This window comes from Pseudophryne corroboree, chromosome 1, assembly GCF_028390025.1.
Source record: "Pseudophryne corroboree isolate aPseCor3 chromosome 1, aPseCor3.hap2, whole genome shotgun sequence".
Taxonomy (NCBI): Eukaryota; Metazoa; Chordata; class Amphibia; order Anura; family Myobatrachidae; genus Pseudophryne; species Pseudophryne corroboree.
The window spans coordinates 445,530,985-445,550,424 of record NC_086444.1 but is presented as its reverse complement, the minus strand read 5'-3'; the positions used below and the strand labels follow the sequence as shown (position 1 = coordinate 445,550,424).

At 38.6% G+C, this 19,440-nt stretch overlaps 1 protein-coding gene and 1 gene segment (V, D, J or C); both read right to left on the bottom strand.

Annotated features, from left to right (window-relative positions):
- LOC134891479 (uncharacterized) overlaps positions 1–19,009 on the bottom strand; it is a 220,921-nt gene extending 201,912 nt beyond the window's left edge. For 2 of the 3 annotated variants that reach the window (XM_063913535.1, XM_063913536.1), the window contains exon 1: positions 18,944–19,009. In XM_063913535.1, the coding sequence (XP_063769605.1) occupies positions 18,944–18,962 (19 nt within the window). In that variant the 5' untranslated portion in view covers positions 18,963–19,009. The remainder of the gene's footprint in view (positions 1–18,943) is intronic. The other variant, XM_063913534.1, reaches the window with a different exon arrangement.
- LOC134891537 (Ig mu chain C region secreted form-like) lies at positions 4,890–18,208 on the bottom strand. The segment is given in 5 exon segments: positions 4,890–5,458; positions 6,266–6,592; positions 6,805–7,137; positions 7,720–8,028; positions 18,138–18,208. Coding segments are annotated over 5 exon segments (1,377 nt in total).
- Positions 19,010–19,440: the final 431 nt, after the last annotated feature.

Below are 19,440 nucleotides of genomic sequence, written 5' to 3'. Positions count from 1 at the left end.
GGTTATTATTGTTGTGAGCCATCTTTTCAGAGGCTCCTCTGTTATCATGCTGTTAACTGGGTTCAGATCACAGGTTGTATGGTGTGATTGGTGTGGCTGGTATGAGTCTTACCCGGGATTCAAAATCCTTCCTTATTGTGTACGCTCGTCCGGGCACAGTATCCTAACTGAGGCTTGGAGGAGGGTCATAGGGGGAGGAGCCAGTGCACACCAGGTAGTCCTAAAGCTTTACTTTTGTGCCCAGTCTCCTGCGGAGACGCTATTCCCCATGGTCCTTACGGAGTTCCCAGCATCCACTACGGACTACGAGAAATAGAATTATCGGTAAGTAAATTCTTATTTTAAGTATGTGTCCTACTTCTAATTATGTGCATACAATGAAATTCTCACTATCCATCATCACTCTAATACAGAGGTTCCCAAACGCGGTCCTCAAGGCACCCCAATGGTCCTGGTTTTAAATGTATCCATGCATGGCCACAGGTGACTTAATTAGCACCTCAGTCAATTTGATTTCACCATCTGTGCTGAACCATGGATATACCTAAAACCTGGACTGTTGGGGTGCCTTGAGGATCGCGCTTGGGAACCTCTGCTCTAATATCGGGATCAGTACGAAATCCCGCTGGACGGAATCCCGGCGGTCGAAATACCGACACCGGAATCCCGACTAGCAGAATCCTGACAGGGGTGGCGAGCGGAATGCAGCCCCATGCGGGCCGTGGACACCCACGGAGGGAGAATATGTCGGGATTGTGCAGGTCGGGATTCCGGTGTCGGTATTTCGACTGACGGGATTCCATCCGGCGGGATCTTGACCGCATCCCCTAATATCTGTGTTTGCTAGTTTACTAGTCATTTAAAAAAAAATAGTATTTTTTTCCATCAATGTCAAACTGCCGATATTATATCTACCTTATAAACAATTATTTATTATCTGCCTTCTATATCATATTTTGACAAACCCAAGCTTTTGACAAATAATGCATAACTTGAATACATATGGAAGTACATGTATCCTTCCAGGGACAAATGTAGTATTTTAAATGAGTGATTTCTGAATAAGGGGCATAGTCAATTATCCACGTGGTTTACCATGCGGGTAAAGCACTGGGTTTAACGCCTAGAGCTATTCAATTAATTAGCAATTTACCCATGATGTAAACACGCAGGTAGCTCACACTAGATCATAGAGTCTGCATTAAGTGCTGGAATCTACGGCTTTGCCTGTGCAATACACATATGGGGCACACTCTCTACCTGTTGCAGAATCAGGTCTCCAGGGGTGGGCACTTCACAGCATTAGTCCCTGCCACTCTCCCATACAACTGCGAATAGTGACAAGGGGCAGGGCTCTGCTGGTCAGCCACTTACTGTAGAGACAGAGACAAAGTTGTCTACGTCTCAGAAGAAGAAACTCATCCATCGTTGGGGGGGAGGGTCTCGGGTATCTGGGTACTCAGAAATGTCTCCCTTCTTTCTCTGTGTGTGCCACTGCCTTAACTTTGTTCACCTATGTGCGTTATTAGGCAACTTAGAATGAGATTAATCACCACATATTCCTATGATTCACACCTTGAACAGAGTGACTGTTGCACTGTAGAGGAGACTCAGAAGGAAGAGCACAATGAAAGTAGAGGCTGTGGTCCACAGGTCATCATATTCTTTCCCTACAAGGACAGCAAAAATGTTTACATGAATTAATTATGCAAATGAATGCGCACATTTTGGAGAAACATGGAGGTGTTAAGAAATTGTTGGGGGGGGGGGGGGGGGGGGGGGGTTGGAGTTACAGAGTTACCAGCTGCATTACATACAGTGATACAGTAGCAAACATATATACTGTGCATACATGCATATAAGCATATGTATATATGTAAACAGGTCAGATTCATGTCTCCAATCATGCATTTGGGAACAATTACTATGGTAAACAGACTGGTACACTCCTGTATAGTTCCAGGCACGAGTGGTTATAATGGAGAAGGGATAAAGAAATGATAAAGCAGTGATAAGTGCAAGGTGAGCCAATCAGCTCCTAATGGTCATTATTCAAATCTGTACTGATTTGCTGGTGCGTTATAACCTTACACTTATCACTGCTTTATCACTGCTTTATCACTACTCCAGGTTAATATATCTGCCCCAATATTACCTGACAGTGCCACAAAGTAGAAAGGACTATAGTGATGATATACCTGGACTATAATTTAAGGCTTTGAGCTTTGTATTTTCTATCTATCTATCTATCTATCTATCTATCTATCTATCTATCTATCTATCTATCTATATATCTCCTAGATGAGGAAGAGGGAAAGTTGAGAAAGAGAGATGTGTCTGGGAACATGCTGTATGGGGGGATATCATATACAGCAATATACTGAAAAAAAGATGCATGAGACTGAGAACTCTTGAAGCACTTTTAAATAGTCCTCTTGTGCTCACGGGCCCTTGTCATTGCATCTGGTCTTTTACGTCTAGTGCTCATAAATTAAGTACCTTTCAAGCTTTTCTCCCATAACTATATCTAATCAGGTATAAAAGTAATATTTCAAAGGGGCTCCAAATTTTAGTTGAGATAGTAGAGAAGAATGGAAAATGTAAATATTTTTATCCATTTAAAGACATATTGTGAACTGTGGACTGATGAAACTAATACTGGTCTATTCATCATTATTATAAATGTGAAATATTCCATTCCTATCAATTCGTGCCAAATTTTAAATATAGTTTTACTTTGGACCACGTAGTTGATGGGTCTGCACTGTAATATTGCAAAAATTTATTTTACTGTAAATGGATATTACCTCTACACTAATATCTCAAGTTGGTAGTTTAACAGTCAGTATTTTATGTGTAATTGAAGGAACTCCTGATCTGTAGATAGGACTTAATAATAAGAACAGTATAAAATGCGTAGCTCTAATTATAGTATTCTGTATGAGCTTATCAGTATCTCCCAAGTAAGCTTATGAGCTCTAATTTCTACAGCAGGAAGGGCTGCCAGTAACAATAAATGTATGGCTTTCTGGGGTATATGTACTAAGCAGTTTTCAAACACAGCCTGTAATATGGCAGTTGGGAGCTGATTGGCTGATACTTTATCTCCATCCACTTTATCTCTATCCAAGGCTTAGTAAATAGACAATTCTATTTGTACATGCTCTTTCTTTTTTTTAGTTGGTCTGGAACAATCAGTTGACCACTCACCAGGTGCATGTGTGAAGAGATGAAGAACAATCATACACAAGCAGGCTAATAATATTTACTCTAAATTATGATTGTCTTGGACTGAACACATCTAAATACTGTCCTGAACTTATGAAGATATGCATATGTATTGTGCACGCATTAGCTTGTATTTATAATGAAGTTGCTGATACATTTACAAATAGTATCTGTTCCAATAAGTTATCTTGTTACTGTATAGTTACAGTAATGGCAAACGGGCCAATCTAATTGGCCCCTATTATTTATTGATGGACACACCAATGTGTTCATGATTAAATTCATTTCCTTTATATTGCGTTACCACTACGTATTCTGGGAGTTTATTAAAGACATCTACTGCCTCTGCTACTCTTACAGTGTAAAGAAACTGTAACAAGGGTCAGCCATACTGTATCAAAATGGGCTTTTTAATTGACTTCCATGGTTCATCCAATGGTCTTCTAGTGAATGTCCAGGCAACCTCATATGTTACCTTTATTTCAGCTGCGAATAACTCTGCTTGCTAGGTAGCATATATTTCTGTGTTTCTATTTACATGTATAACATTTATTGGAACCCCAGAACCACCTTCCAAAAGGGACATGTAGATGTACTGGATGGCCGATTTCTTGTTTACAAGTCGGCAGCTGATGTTTGGTGATACATGAAACCATTATTGTTTTTATTTGTGTCATTTAATGATAAATGTAAATACTGTAAAGGCTTTCTTTGAACTTAAGTGTGATTTGGTCACTTATTCTTATATTTCTAGATAATGACCGCACTCTTCATTGCTAACACATTTATGATAGAATCCATGATAAATATCCAACATAAGTATAGTTCCCATAGTGACCTTTTGTTTTTCTGCTACAAAAGTGCATCTGATTAGCACATTTTAAATACTAAAATTGGATGATATATGATTGATATATGATTGATCTAGTCATGTGCAGAGACATGAATCATAATAATGAAATACATATTTGGACCTTGTGTTGGCTTTCAAGGAATGATAAAATTACTACTAATGAGTAACAAGATAAAACATTTATTTAAATCATTCTTTCCAGGTTTGTCATTGGATAGTGCTTACTTTCATTTGCAAAGTGTTTGCAACATTTTATTGTCCTTATATTCAGGTGTCCCATGAAGGGTGAAAGGACAATGAAGAATAAACATATATTTTTATATATTTTCTGCCTAGTAATTTAATCTTTCAGGTTAAAGTTGTGTAAATCTCCTTTATTGATGTTAGCATAAGAAATTGTGCATTATTGTTACAAAGGATATAGGGGATGTTCTGCAAAATATACATTTTAATGTTTTAGATGGGGCTAGTTTTTATAGTACAAGGTTCAATGTAAAATCTATTTATCTCCTAATTATTATGTATGTTAATGAAAAACTTTATTATTTTCTATAATTGAAGTTCTGTAATTGTTTGCATAGATATGGTATATATTTGTCCTTCACTGTTAAACGAGACCTCAGGGGTGGGGTACACCAGTTGAAAGATTACATTCTAATCTACATGAATGGGACGTGGAAACCTGAGGCGGTCAGGGGAAGATTTCTGCAAATGGCATCGGTTATTAATTCTGTCTAGTCTAAAACCACCCCTGCCCTGAACCACACAAGAATGACAGCTGCACGCATTCCATACATAAAGACAAACATTTTATAAATTGATTTTTTTATTTCTACTTTTCAAAATGCAGACAGGATTCATTTAAGTTAATGTACAAAAGCAGACCAACAAACACCACGATGACAATTCTCCTTCCTCCTCCTTCTCATGCCACACATCACGTAGGGAAGAACAAGAGGCAGTGTTATAAGGTCTTTTTTAAGGATTGTTAGCAGGAATCAGACATAATGAGGGACACATTCACGGATGTTGGTTTACCAGAATTTTTGTCAATGCTCCTTTGGGTGGCCTGTAGAGGCAGAGATTCGTGACCAGCCAAACAGGTAAACGTTTTACCAGAGTTCCAATCTGCACCATTTAATATAGTCAACTTGCTATACATAAAATAGGTGGTGTCTCCAGAATGATTGGTCTCTACAATAGGTTCGGTATTGACAACATTTACTTCAACCAGTTTATCGCCAATCAGCCACTTGACAAATATATCCTTTGGATAGAACCCTTTCACCAGGCATAACATGGTAAGGGATTCTCCCATTTTAATTTCATCTTGGTGTGGTGGGAAAACTAAGACTGTGGGAGTTCTGGGTGTGTGTCCTAGAAGCAAATAGGAAGAACATTAAAGAATTGCTAGAAATGATTATCTGAGCAGAATTATAGAAAAGCATAGAAGAACATTGTACAAAACAAGCAGAACATACACTATGGATCCCTCTGTGTGTGTCAACTACAGGTTGACCATGCATCTATTGTGACTTGCATTGAGGTTTTGTCAAGAGTTAACCTTTAGCTGATTCTGAACTACATCTTCAAAGTTTCTCATTGCCCTATTGGTTTTATGGTAAACATAATATAGTAACAGCAATAATGGCTGACTTGTTAAGTCATGTGGAAGATGTCTGCATAAGACTGCTATCCCCTGCATGTTTTATCTTCAGAATGACCTCTGAAATTAAGGGGTCTATATACTAAGCCATGGATGGGGATAAAGTACCAGCCAATCAGCTCCTAGCTGTCATTTTTCAAACACGGCCTGTTACATGGCAGTTAGACACCGATTGGCTGGTACAGCACCTTATCTCTGTTGACTTTATCTCCGTCCAAAGCTTAGTAAATAGACCCCTATGTCCATAAAATATCAGTGAAGGCTAAACTGTGCCGAACTTATTGCTCATTGGAGCAGCCTTTGAAAGATGCACATGTGTGTGATTGATACTAAGATTGGCACATACTGATTCAATCATTCATCACAAATCAAATAGTGTCTACAATTCATGAGCAATGCTAAATTTATAAACTGAACATTAAACACATTTTTAACTGTGGCTGTAGATATTCATGGGCTCATGTTTTAAATTGCATATCAACAGGACAAAGGGACTTCAAATGGAATAAAAAACTTACCATTTTCTTTAACGAGAGAGACCTGACTGGGAGTGGCTAGTTCAGGATGCCTCACTATGCAGGTAAATTCTTTAGTAAGCCAGTCATCAACACACACAGTAGAGATAGCCTTTGTAGAATATGTGCTATTATCATGGAACACTGGGATTTCAATCTCGGTCGTAAGTCTTGTCTCTGAGCCTTTTTCATACCAGGAGATGTCTAATCCATCTACACTTGCCATGTTTGTCACTAAACAGGTGAGTGGAGCAGTTTTTGTAAGATACATTGTCTCAAAAGATGGAGGGATAGCAATCACTTGGAGGCTGTCAGGCAGAACCACTGTATCTAAAGAAAAGACATATAGGAAATTATTCATAGGATTGTGAAAACTATCCTTTGCAATCCCTTTCTCAATATATCATTATTTAGTGTTAAAACATAAAAGTTTCACTGATAATATGTTGGCATTATTCGGAATGCTGAAACAGAAATTTTAGGAATATTTTTTGCGTGTAGACAATATTTTGAATGTTTTAGATGGAATTTGCAGAACTTACCACAAACTTGGGATTTGCTCAAATTCCTCATTTCTGAAAAACCGGAGGCAGAATGATCCACCTTACATGTGATCACTGCATCCTCATTCCAATCTTTTTTAGGTACTGTGATAAATGACCTTATGGTAAAATTTCCATTACCATCGGAAGATACTTCTTCTGTATAAGTATATAGAGTGGTTGCTTTATGGTTCTTCAGCCAGGACACTTTAATAGATTGAGGATAAAATTCACCAGCAACACACACAATTGTGCCTTCGCCATTCTTTTCCAAGTCATGTTTCAAGGGTGGGTGCATGGTCACTATTGGCTTCCTTGGGTCATGATCTGCTCCTATTGTATGGCAAAAAGCAATACATATTTTTGAGAGACCACAGCTATCTATACGATCATGCATCTATTTATATACAGTGTCATTATAACATACTGAATACATTGATCTATTTCAATTTATTATAAGTGCTCCTATATATCTGGCTAAGGGAAAATCAGTATTTCTACTAGATAGGAATCAAACAAATCTACATGATTGGCAGCTGTACTTATAGGGATGCCAGAAGTTGTTGTTTTGACTTTTCAAGTAAATGTAGCCAATGCTTTGTATGTTGCTTTGGCATGCAAGAATTCTAATGGAATAGCCACTAAGCTGCTTGTTTGCTTGTAGTGCATGGAAATAATATTTCTGGTGGAGAGTTCTTATAACAGATGATAGGGTAGAAGGAGTTCACTCAGTGTGGTAGAGTGAATCTACTATCAACATACTTTTACCTGTATGTAAAAGAATACAATGCTGAAAGCCAGGCCAAAGTCTATACTTGTAACCACAACTGAATAGGTGAAGATTTTTGAGTTTGGCCAACATATGAATAATTCTATATTAAAAAAAAAAATCCAATAGAAATGTGAGATTCTTACCTGATCCTGGCACGACTTTCAAACTCTTGGTGTTTACTGCAGTTTTGGCCTCACAGTAAAAAGGATCAGCCTTATTCCAGTTGTCAGAGGTCACCGTTATTTGGGTGCTTGCTGCGTAGGTGCCACTAGTTTGCAACACGGAATTATACTTCTTAAAGCCGCTGGTAAAACTGTTATTAGACTTATCTGTCCAGCTGAAGTTAATAGAGTCTGGAAGGAAATCTTTGGCCAAACAACCTATGGTGAAGGTGGACTCCTGAGACGTGCCGCAAGAAATTAGTGGAAAGAGAGACGGGGGCGACTGTTCAGCTGAGAATACAAGCAAAAGGTGAGGCGATGAGTACTGTGGTTAGAAGTTGGAGCTGAAGAAAGCTAGAAAGAGAATCTTCGGGTACATGTCAGTTTGAGTGGGGATTAGTTTTAAAAGAGTTCTGGTTGAAGTTGGTGTGAAAGGTGGAACTAAATTGTCATGGTTGGAGTTCAAATGAGGATTAGCATTCAATTCATAATAAAAGACATTTGTCCATATCATCTAAAAATAAATTTTACATTGTGGTTGTTATATGTGGGGTCCTAAACACTGCACCGGATGAAAGGTTCTGTCCACCAATACAAATGTATAAATTAAACAATCTATGTTGATACAGTTATTGCAAATATTTCTCATTAGTGACAAAAAAAATATTTTATTTTATTTTCAGCTAAACTATTGTTGTGTTCTGTTTATCAGCAGTTTCCAATCTAATGTTCACAGCATTAGAAATGTTTGCTCCTCGCCAGTCACTGGCTGATTGGCTATGCTCTTCCAGTGGATGCTTCCCTCAACACACAGACAAGCAGTTGACCAGCATTTTCTACATACAGTATGTTGCCACTCACAGTGCACACACATCAGCTTACAGTGCACACACATCAGTTTACAGTGCACAAACATCAGCTTTCAGTGCACACACATCAGTTTACAGTGCACAAACATCAGCTTTCAGTGCACACACATCAGCTTACAGTGCACACACATCAGCTTTCAGTGCACACACATCAGCTTTCAGTGCACACACATCAGCTTACAGTGCACACACTTTAGCTTACAGTGCACACACATCAGCTTTCAGTGCACACACATCAGTTTACAGTGCACACACATCAGATTTCAGTGCACACACATCAGCTTACAGTGCACACACATCAGCTTACAGTGCACACACATCAGCTTTCAGTGCACACACATCAGCTTACAGTGCACACACATCAGTTTACAGTGCACACACATCAGCTTACAGTGCACACACATCAGCTTTCAGTGCACACACATCAGCTTACAGTGCACACACATCAGCTTACAGTGCACACACATCAGCTTACAGTGCACACACATCAGCTTTCAGTGCATAATGGCTTCAGTGCATTTTACACAATAAGCTTTCAGATTTTGGAAGCAAGTAACCTGTGGCCCTACAGCTTCTGTTTGGCTGCACTTCCCAGCATGTTCCCTTATGTCACAATATAATCCAGGGTAAGGTAACGTGGCTTTCCAGCTGCTGTGGAACTACACTTCCCAGCATTCCCATATGTTGCCTAACCCTGTAGCTCCTCATTATTATACAAATGGTTTGATATACTCCAACTGGTGATTCATGTTTTATTATAATGTATAATTTTTTGTTCCCCTATCTGAACACTCTGGAAAGAGCTGAACTTGTGAGGAACAATGCATTGTGCAGATTGAAGTGAATAGTAGATTCTCATTGTAAGCTTTTGTAGTATCCATTCCTCACTATGTAGCCTGGGGTGTAGTATATTATGCCATCGGTCGGGATCCCGGAACCCAGCATAGCGGCACCGGGATCCCGACCGCCAGCATGCCAGCAGCAGGGCGAGCGCAAAAGATCCCCTTGCGGGCTCGCTGCACTCGCCATGCTGTGGGCAGTGGCGTGCTATGCGCTCCACACTATTTATTCTCCCTCCAGGGGGGGTTGTGGACCCCGCAAGAGGGAAAATAGTTCTCGGTATGCCGGTTGTCGGGATTCTGGTGCCGGTATACTGAGCGCCGGGATCCCAACAGCCGGCATATCAAATACCACCCATAGCCTGTAATGGTAGATACACTCTGCTGCACGCCTAAACTGGGGTCATACAGACAGCATATCATAAGACCATCTTGTGAAAGCACTGGTTGCCTGCAGGCTGGTGAAATGATATCTGTTAACAAACACAAGCCCATGTTGTGATATGGCGGCAGAATTGTGTGGACAGTTAGAATGTACATTTTGCTCTAACTTTAATAAAACTTTCAAATAATATCTTTCCTAACACATGCACATAAACATAAAGTAACCCTAAATCCACAGCTTTAGAGAAACACTGTGCTTATAAACACCCCCCTAAGCAGAGATATATGAGGATGAAATGCTTTAGTCTCTGGAGTGTATGATACAGGCCTGGTTAGGAGAAATGATTCAGTTTTTCAACTTTTTGCATAAACATCATTCAAAAAGTATACATTTTTGCAGACTTGCATTCTACACAAGTACAGTACCTTGTAGAAACTGTTATTCTGCTGTTCTTTTCATATTAGTATCTTATGTTTTATGAGGTTCTATATTCTCTTTAATTTAAATAGCCAGAATGAATGGTACCTCTGTTGGTACTTGGCTAGTAGCAATGCAGCACACATGCATAAAGCATCCTCGTAACTGCATTTGATTACCAAAGATATTACAAACACACAATAGAAACAGCAAAGATAGCAGATCCCACCGTATTGAATAATTCTCAGAGATCCTAACCTACTGTACAGCTGCAAAGATCCCATGCCTGCGCTAACATAATGCCTGCGCTAACATAATACATATGGCAAATGTACAGTACTAAGCCTTGAAAAGTGATCAAGTGAACAGTGATAAACTACCAACCAACCAACCAGCTCCTGTTACTTTTCAAATCCAGCCTGTAACATGGCAGCAGCTGATTGGCTGGTACATTATCACCTTCCACTTTATCCAGGCTTAATACATCTGCCCCTATATCTTTCTCTACTTTCTCTCCAAGGCTTAGTATCTGTGTATGAAACTTATACTTTACCTGACCTGTATAGTGGTTACACCTTGGTGTACAGTATAGACTACCTGTATATGACCTGCATATAGTCAAAAAAGCAGATTTAATCCAAATATAGCTCAGTTGTATCTCATTGCCATATCTCACCTTATTGACGTGATATACTTAATTTATTCTGCACCCATTTGTGCTAACCATACAATGAACTAAGTAATAATGCACCAGTGTTTCCCTACACATCCTAGACTACTGCTTCACATTATTCTCTATATGCAATGCAAGTGGTCTGCAAAACTGCTTATAAAAGACGGTATACTGTACATCAGTCAATTCTGCAAAGCATGGGTGCGTGTCTGCCTTCTGTGTGCCCTATGAACTTTACATTATAAAATAAACATCACCAGTCCATGTCATGGTGGTACTAACCAGCCACTTCACCCTTATATGTGTATATGTACCGATATCATGCCTACAAATTACACCTGCAAAGTTCTATTTGGGTGTACATAGATAAGCCATTAAAATCACCATAACCAGGTACCATACTTTATGCTGACCTGTACATAGCCCAGACCACTTTAATCTGAGGTCTGTACAGTACCTGACCTGTTTTCTGCTGAACTGTACAGTAGCTGACTCATACCGTATCTCTTGAGCTATACAGTACCTGAACCATTTTTTGCAGAGCTGTGCAGTACCTGATCGCTTTCTGCTGAGCTTTATAGTACTTTCCCCGTTTTCTGCTGAACTGTGCAATATCTGACCTGATATTTACTGAATTGTACTGTACCTGCCCTACTTTCTTCTGAACTCTATAGTATTTCCTGATTTCTGCTGAGCTATCTATATGCAATACTGACTAGCTATATGTTGAGCTGTACAGCATCTTCACTTATTTCTGAGCCGTGCATTACCTGCACAGCTTTCTGCTGGGTTATGCAGTACCTGCTCCGCTTTCTGCTGAGCTGTACAGTACCTGCTTCACTTATTGCTGAGCTGTGCAGTACCTGACCTGCATTCTGCTGAGCTGTATAGCACCTGCTTGATTTATTGTGGGGCTGTACAGTACCTGACCTGATTTCTGCTGGGCTATGCAGTACCTGGTCTCAATACCAGCCCCAATTTCTGTTTAGCTATACTTTACTAGCCCTAATTTTTGTTGGGCTGTTCAGTACTTGACCTTCATTCTGCTGAGCTTTACAGTGCATGACCCGCTTCCCCTATTGCTGAGCTGTACAGTACCAGAACTGATTTCTGCTGAGCTCTATAGTATGACCTGCTTTCTGCTTAGCTGTACAGTACCTCCTTTGCTTTTTGCTGAGCTGTACCTAGCCCAATTACTGCTGAGCTATGCACTATATAGCCGGCTATCCGCAGAGCTATGTAATATGCTGTCTGCTGGGCTATGCAGTACCTGCACAGCTTTCAGCTGAGCTGTATAGTACCTGCTTGATTTATTGCTGAGCTGTACAGTACCTGATCCAATTCTGCTGGGCTAATGCAGTACCTGCACAGCTTTCTGCTGAGCTGTGCAGTACCTGCTTCACTTGTTGCTGAGCTGTACAGTACCTGACCCAATTTTGCTGGGATATGCAGTACCTGCACTACTTTCTGCTGAGCTGTACAGTACCTGTTTCACTTGTTGCTGAGCTGTGCAGTAACTGACCCCATTTCTGCTGGGCTATGCAGAACCTGACCTGCATTCTGCTGAGCTTTATAGTTTTGTATAGTATAGCTTGATTTATTGCTGAGCTGTACCGTACCTGTACCGATTCTGCTGGGCTAATGCAGTACCTGGCCTCAATACCAGCCCCAATATCTGTTTAACTATACTTTACTAGCTCTAATTTTTGTTGAGCTGTTCAGTACTTGACCTCCACTCTGCTGAGCTTTACAGTGCATGACCCGCTTCACCTATTGCTGAGCTGTACAGTACCAGAACTGATTTCTGTTGAGCTCTGTCCTTTGCTTTTTGCTGAGCTGTACCTAGCCCAATTACTGCTGAGCTATGCACTATATAGCCGGCTATCCGCAGAGCTATGTAATATGCTGTCTGCTGGGCTATGCAGTACCTGCACAGCCTTCTGCTTAGCTGTATAGTATCTGCTTGATTTATTGCGGAGCTGTACAGTACCTGATCCAATTCTGCTGAGCTAATGCAGTACCTGCACAGCTTTCTGCTGAGCTGTACAGTTACTGCTTCACTTGTTGCTGAGCTGTACATTACCTGACCCAATTCTGCTGGGATATGCAGCACCTGCACTGCTTTCTGCTGAGCTGTACAGTACCCGCTTCACCTATTACTGAGCTGTACAGTACCAGAACTGATTTCTGCTGAGCTCTATAGTTTGACCTGCTTTCTGCTTAGCTGCACAGTACCCCCTTTGCTTTTTTCTGAGCTGTACCTAGCCCAATTACTGCTGAGCTATCCTCAATATAGCTGGCTTTCAGCAGAGCTATGTATTATGCTGTCTGCTGGGCTATGCAGTACCTGCACCTCTTTCTGCTGAGCTGTATAATACCTGCTTGATTTATTGCTGAGCTGTACAGTACCTGATCCAATTCTGCTGAGCTAATGCAGTACCTGCACAGCTTTCTGTTGAGCTGTACAGTACCTGCTTCACTTGTTGCTGAGCTGTGCAGTACCTGACCCCATTTTTTCTGGGCTATGCAGAACCTGACCTGCATTCTGCTGAGCTATATAGTACCTGCTTGATTTATTGCTGAGCTGTACAGTCCCTGATCCGATTCTGCTGGGCTAATGCAGTACCTGCACAGCTTTCTGCTGAGCTGTACAGTACCTGCTTCACTTATTGCTGAGCTGTACAGTACCTGACCCCATTTCTGCTGGTCTATGCAGTACCTGACCTGCTTTCTGCTGAGCTGTATAGTGCCTGCTTGATTTATTGCTGAGCTGTACAGTACCTGACCCGATTTCTCCTCTGCTATGCAGAACCTGCTCCGCTTTCTGCCAAGCTGTACAGTACCTGCTTCACTTATTGCTGAGCTGTACAGTACCTGACCCCATTTCTGCTGGGCTATGCAGTACCTGACCTGCTTTCTGCTGAGCTGTATAGTGCCTGCTTATTTTATTGCTGAGCTGTACAGTACCTGACCCGATATCTGCTGGGCTGTGCACTACCTGACCTATTTTCTGCGGAGCTTTACAGTATCACATGTACCTGCCCCACTTTCTGTCGACCTGCTTTCTCTCAATACTAGCCACAATATCTGCTTAGCTATACTTTACTAGCCCTGAAATTTCTGTTGAGCTGTCCAGGACCTCCTTTGTGCTGAGCTTTACAGTGCCTGACCCGCTTCTCCTGTTGCTGAGCTCCACAGTACCAGAACCGATTTCTGCTGAGCTTTACACTATGACCCGCTTTCTGCGGAGCTGTACAGTACTCATTTGCTTATTGCTGATCTGTTTCTAGCGCTAGGCTAGCCCGACTACTACTGAGCTACTGTATACAGAATATACTCGACACTCTGCAAACCTATGCAATAACTTATCTCCTTTCTGCTGAACTATGTAGTATGGGCACCGCTTTCTACTGCGCTACCTGCTTTACCTAATGTTGAGCTGTACAATACCTGATCAGATTTCTCCTGAGCTACAGTATGCAGTGCCTGACTTGCGTTCTGCGGAGCATTATAGTGTAACCCGATTTTAGCTGCGCTATGCAGTACTTGAGCAGATTTTTGCTTAAATGTCTATTACTCGCCCCGCTTTCTGCTGAGCTGTACAGTACCTGCTCCATTCATCGGTGAGCTGCCCAATTTCTGCTGAGCTATGAAATACATACCCTGCTTATTGCTGAGCTATGAAGAACCTTACGTGCTGTCCACTGAGCTATGCAGTACGCGGTGTCACATATCGCCTAGCTATACCTGACCTGATTGCTGCTTAGCTGTGAGAACATGCCTTGCTTTCTGCTGAGCTGTACAGTACATGCTTAGTTTATCGCTACGCTGTACAGTACCTGTTTCTCTTATGGCTGGACTGTACAATACATGCTCACATGCCTGAACAGCCCTACAGTACCTTTCTTCCCGCTATCCCATGCACAGTACTGTACATTAGGCTGCTACATAGAATCTTCATCCCAAGCCGGATCTGTATAGTGCACCCATCTAATTTAAATGAGCCCTAGGAAGAAATAAGAAACCTCCACTTTCCTAGCTAAATACGAATGAATCCGCTGTTGCCTGCGGTGACAGCGACACAACACTAATTCTAGCTGTACGGAGCTACAGCAGATGTACCAACAGATAGCAGTACTCTACAATAATTGCAGGGCTGAATACCAACATAAATGACCACATTCTGATCAATTAATTATAATGAATTAATTACAATGTACAGCCAATTAAATACATTTAAAACGTTGGTACTGACTAGACTAATAAAAGCGCAAAGGGTAGTATTGTACGCATGAAACAAAACAAAACAAAATTCTAGCTTACATTTAATATGCTAAGCAATTTAATGCTTCCAGAAATCACAGAAAGTATACAGTATGAAATATCAACATATTGGTCCGTAAACAGTCGGAAAGAAAACATTAAGAGCCAGTAGCGTATATTGCAGTCTAATGCGCACTATCTATGTATATACTGTACAAACATTGTTACCGATCTACACTAAAGCTAAAGCAAGCTAGAAACATTGCTGTATACGATCCCTTACCTGTTCCCGGTTCCTCGCAAAATCGGTGTCATTGTACCTTAGCATTAAACTGACTTGATCAGGGAAGGAAAGTACAAGAGTACATATATATATATATATATATATATATATATAGAGTCTATTGTATATACACATATATAAGCTATTGTATATACACAAATATATACATGTCCATGTAAAAATTATGAAATTATGAGCACTGTAAATATGAGGTAAATATAGCTTTCAATAATATCTATCTATCTATCTATCTATCTATCTATCTATCTATCTATCTATCTATCTATATATATATATATATATATATATATATCGGTGGTGCTATAAATAAGAAGCACTAATTATTTTGCTGTACAGTAACAGCTTTGTTCTATATATACATATATTCTTTGATATATATCTATATTTCATTACCAAAATGTGTTCCTTATTACAATTGTTTTTATATATATATATATATATATATATATATATATATATATATATATACATACATACATACACATACATATTTAATAAAATAAAATGCATTTGGTTTGCAAAAACATGCTTTGAGTGCAGCATAATAAATGTCATGTTTTAAAATAAAATGTTTACACCGTGTTTCTAGATTTATGTGAAATAATTGTAATTAAAGGTAATATAATTGTAATTACACTTAAAATAATTTATCCTGTTACATGAAGTATTTTTTTTTTATCATTGCCGTAATAAGTTTGTTTTGAATTAAGATTTTCAATTAAATCCAAATAACAGATTAAAGTAGTAATCATGTATTAATTTAAATTTAAAGGAAAATGCGAAAAATATGGCTAGGAAAATAGCAGTTAGAAATAGATTTGATTCTAATTTTTTTTTTCACTTTTCACACCTGCGAGCTGAGAATCATTAGAGTGTGACTTTCAAGCCTAATTTTAGATACTGAATCTCAATTAGAACACATCTGGTGGTTTCAGTTACAGTACCACCCTGTTGCATCTGATGGTTTCACTTCTCTTATGAAACAGAAACCACGAAGAATAACGATGGACAACCAAATTTAGAAAAATATTTATCAATAATAATATAATATAAAATATGAAGTTATCATAGACTTTAAATTTAATCTCCATATTTTATGTGAAAACTTTATTCATTTCTAAATTACTGTACTAGCATAAAGGCGATTAAAAAGACCAATATGCCTTAAATGTGAAATAAAGTTAATACACAATCTGCATATATATATATATATATATATATATATACATATATATATATATATATATATATATATACATACATACTGTGTATATATATATATATATATATATATAAAACACATAAAAAATGTAGAATAAAATGTGTATCAACTGTATTTCTTTTAATCGCCTATACACTACTATAGGAATTTACAAATGAATAGCATTTTCACATTATATATAGATAGATATATAGATAGATAGATAGATACACACACACATACACACAAATATATATATATATATATATATATATATCTCAGTACATTAAAATAGTTCGGCTTCAATATTTGTCTTTAGATATTATTTTTTAATAACAATAGATAGCGTCTATATTTAATGATTATTACTGTACATTATAGATGTCAGAATTGTAATTTTGTCATTGAAATAATAATAATAATAATAATAATAATAATAATAATATAAACACAACTGTTAATGTAATTTTTATACTGAAATGCCGTTAAACGTATATAAACAGATTGCCTCAATTAAAGTACACTTTAAAACTATTATTTTGTTTTACATAAAAATCAAACTTGGAAATTTAAAAATCAAAAATCTATTTTTTAGAATACAGATTATTTTATACACGGATTTAGTATCGAGGTCTACATCTGTAAGTGCGAGGCTGATAGCCAGCAATGCCCATTGTAACAAAACTTATTTTAATAATTGTATCTGAAATAATTCACATTATTCATTTAATATGAGACTTTTAAAAATATTTGGTGACAGTCACAATTGTCCCTTATACCTTAGTTGCCTTTATAATTACCGAATTTATGAAATCATAGTTATTAAAACAGATTACACAGAGATAATATTATAAATAAACAGTAAATGTTACCTTACCTGAAGTTTCCAGACTCCATTGTCTGAGGTAATCAAGACAATTGTGACATTGGATTCAAGCAATTTTTGTCATTATTTAAACATGTATATTACTAGTTTCTCTTAATTATAATCTTTTATGAGGTAATAAGGGTAAATTCACTTAAATTACGGATGAGTCCGTTTTACTTACCCGAAGTTACTGTGACCATTGTCCCTTGGCCCCAGATATCCATAGCGTAGTAGCACATTAGGAAAACCCTGCACTGATGCTATACACAATGTCACTGCCAATAGTCTAGTAATGTAGATCATCCTATTTAAAGTGACTTACGTACAAGACATCCAAAGTGAAGCAATTATTTATCTGTTAAGAGTACATAATACGGCATATAGACTGTCTAGTAACATGAGGATATTAATCCCCTTTTCTGATCACATTTTCAGTTCTTTGAAAGAATCAAAACTACCGATATAACAGACTTGCAGAAAACAACATTAAACTGACATTTCAAATAAGTGAAATAAAAAAAAAAAATCAGATAAATGTTACCAGCATGACAACATATGAGAGAGAAAGGAAGATTTGTTACCTGAAGTGACGGTGACCATGGTCCCTTGTCCCCATATGTCGAAGTAGTCACAGTGATTGACACTCAGTCTCTGACTTACATATTACTGTTAGTGTGACAACTCGCTGTACAATGCTGTCACCAATCGCCTATTCATCAACAGATTGACTCGAGGCGAAGGTAACCTGTATTCTTGCCCCACTACTGTATATGCAACTTTACTAGATCGATCCAGTGCCAGGACAAACACACAGATTACACTGCTGCCGCCCCTGGATTTTAAATTAATCGATCTATTGTTGTATAGATATACAGTAATGATCTCAACATCTCAGTATGTTATTTTAATAGTATTTACTAGGTATTAGTTCGATTTTCTCCAGCCTCTAACATAGAATCCAATCATAAATATCTGCATTAATTTTTGCACAAAATACTGAATAAACACCGAGAAACTATAAAACCAGGGATCAATAAGACAATCAGGATGAAGGTAGAAATAAAACTTACCAGACGTTACGGTGACTGTAGTCCCTGGTCCCCAAATATCGAAGTAAGCGTAGTAGCACACTGTGAAATTAGCTATTTTTCCCTAGACTAAAACCCAACAGTTTCTATTCGTCTCCCCCTCCTCCCCTCTACCTGTCAGGCAGGCAGATATTGATTGGAGGAGACACAGCAAAGGTATGGGTAGTTACACATTAACTTCACACAAAGTGAAATGAATAAAGTTTATCGACCAAAATTTTATCAGCAAGAGAATTACAGTATGTTACATATTAGTCTATCAATAGAAAGTTAAATGCTTTAGAAAATTAGAGGTTTACCTGATGTGACTGTGACCATAGTGCCTTGTCCCCAGATGTCGAACCTGTTGTACACAATACCACATCTTACATTTTTCACTGTCTAAGATCTAAGATTGCTTGTATTAGATGCATCATAATCTTACTGGAGCTTTGTGTATTGTATTCATTGTAGTGTTAGTCTTCATTTCTGATTGGTAATTACCATATATAATATCAGGTTATACACTGCTGCAAATTATATAATACTATAAGGCTCATTTATCTAGTATCACATTTGCAATGCACCCAGAATCACATTGCGATTACATTGGCGGAATGTTTAATTTTACACCCACAGGAACAGGGGTTCCAAAAGGAGCCACATCCTATGATGTTGCTGGGGCTACTGCACATGTGTGATCCCACTGACCACTCATGCACAGTGGCCATTGCTAGGGGAGGTTCCATTGTCGGGATATATCATTTTACACTCATAGGGACAAGGGGAATATGGGGCAGAAGTGGTATCAGTGCAG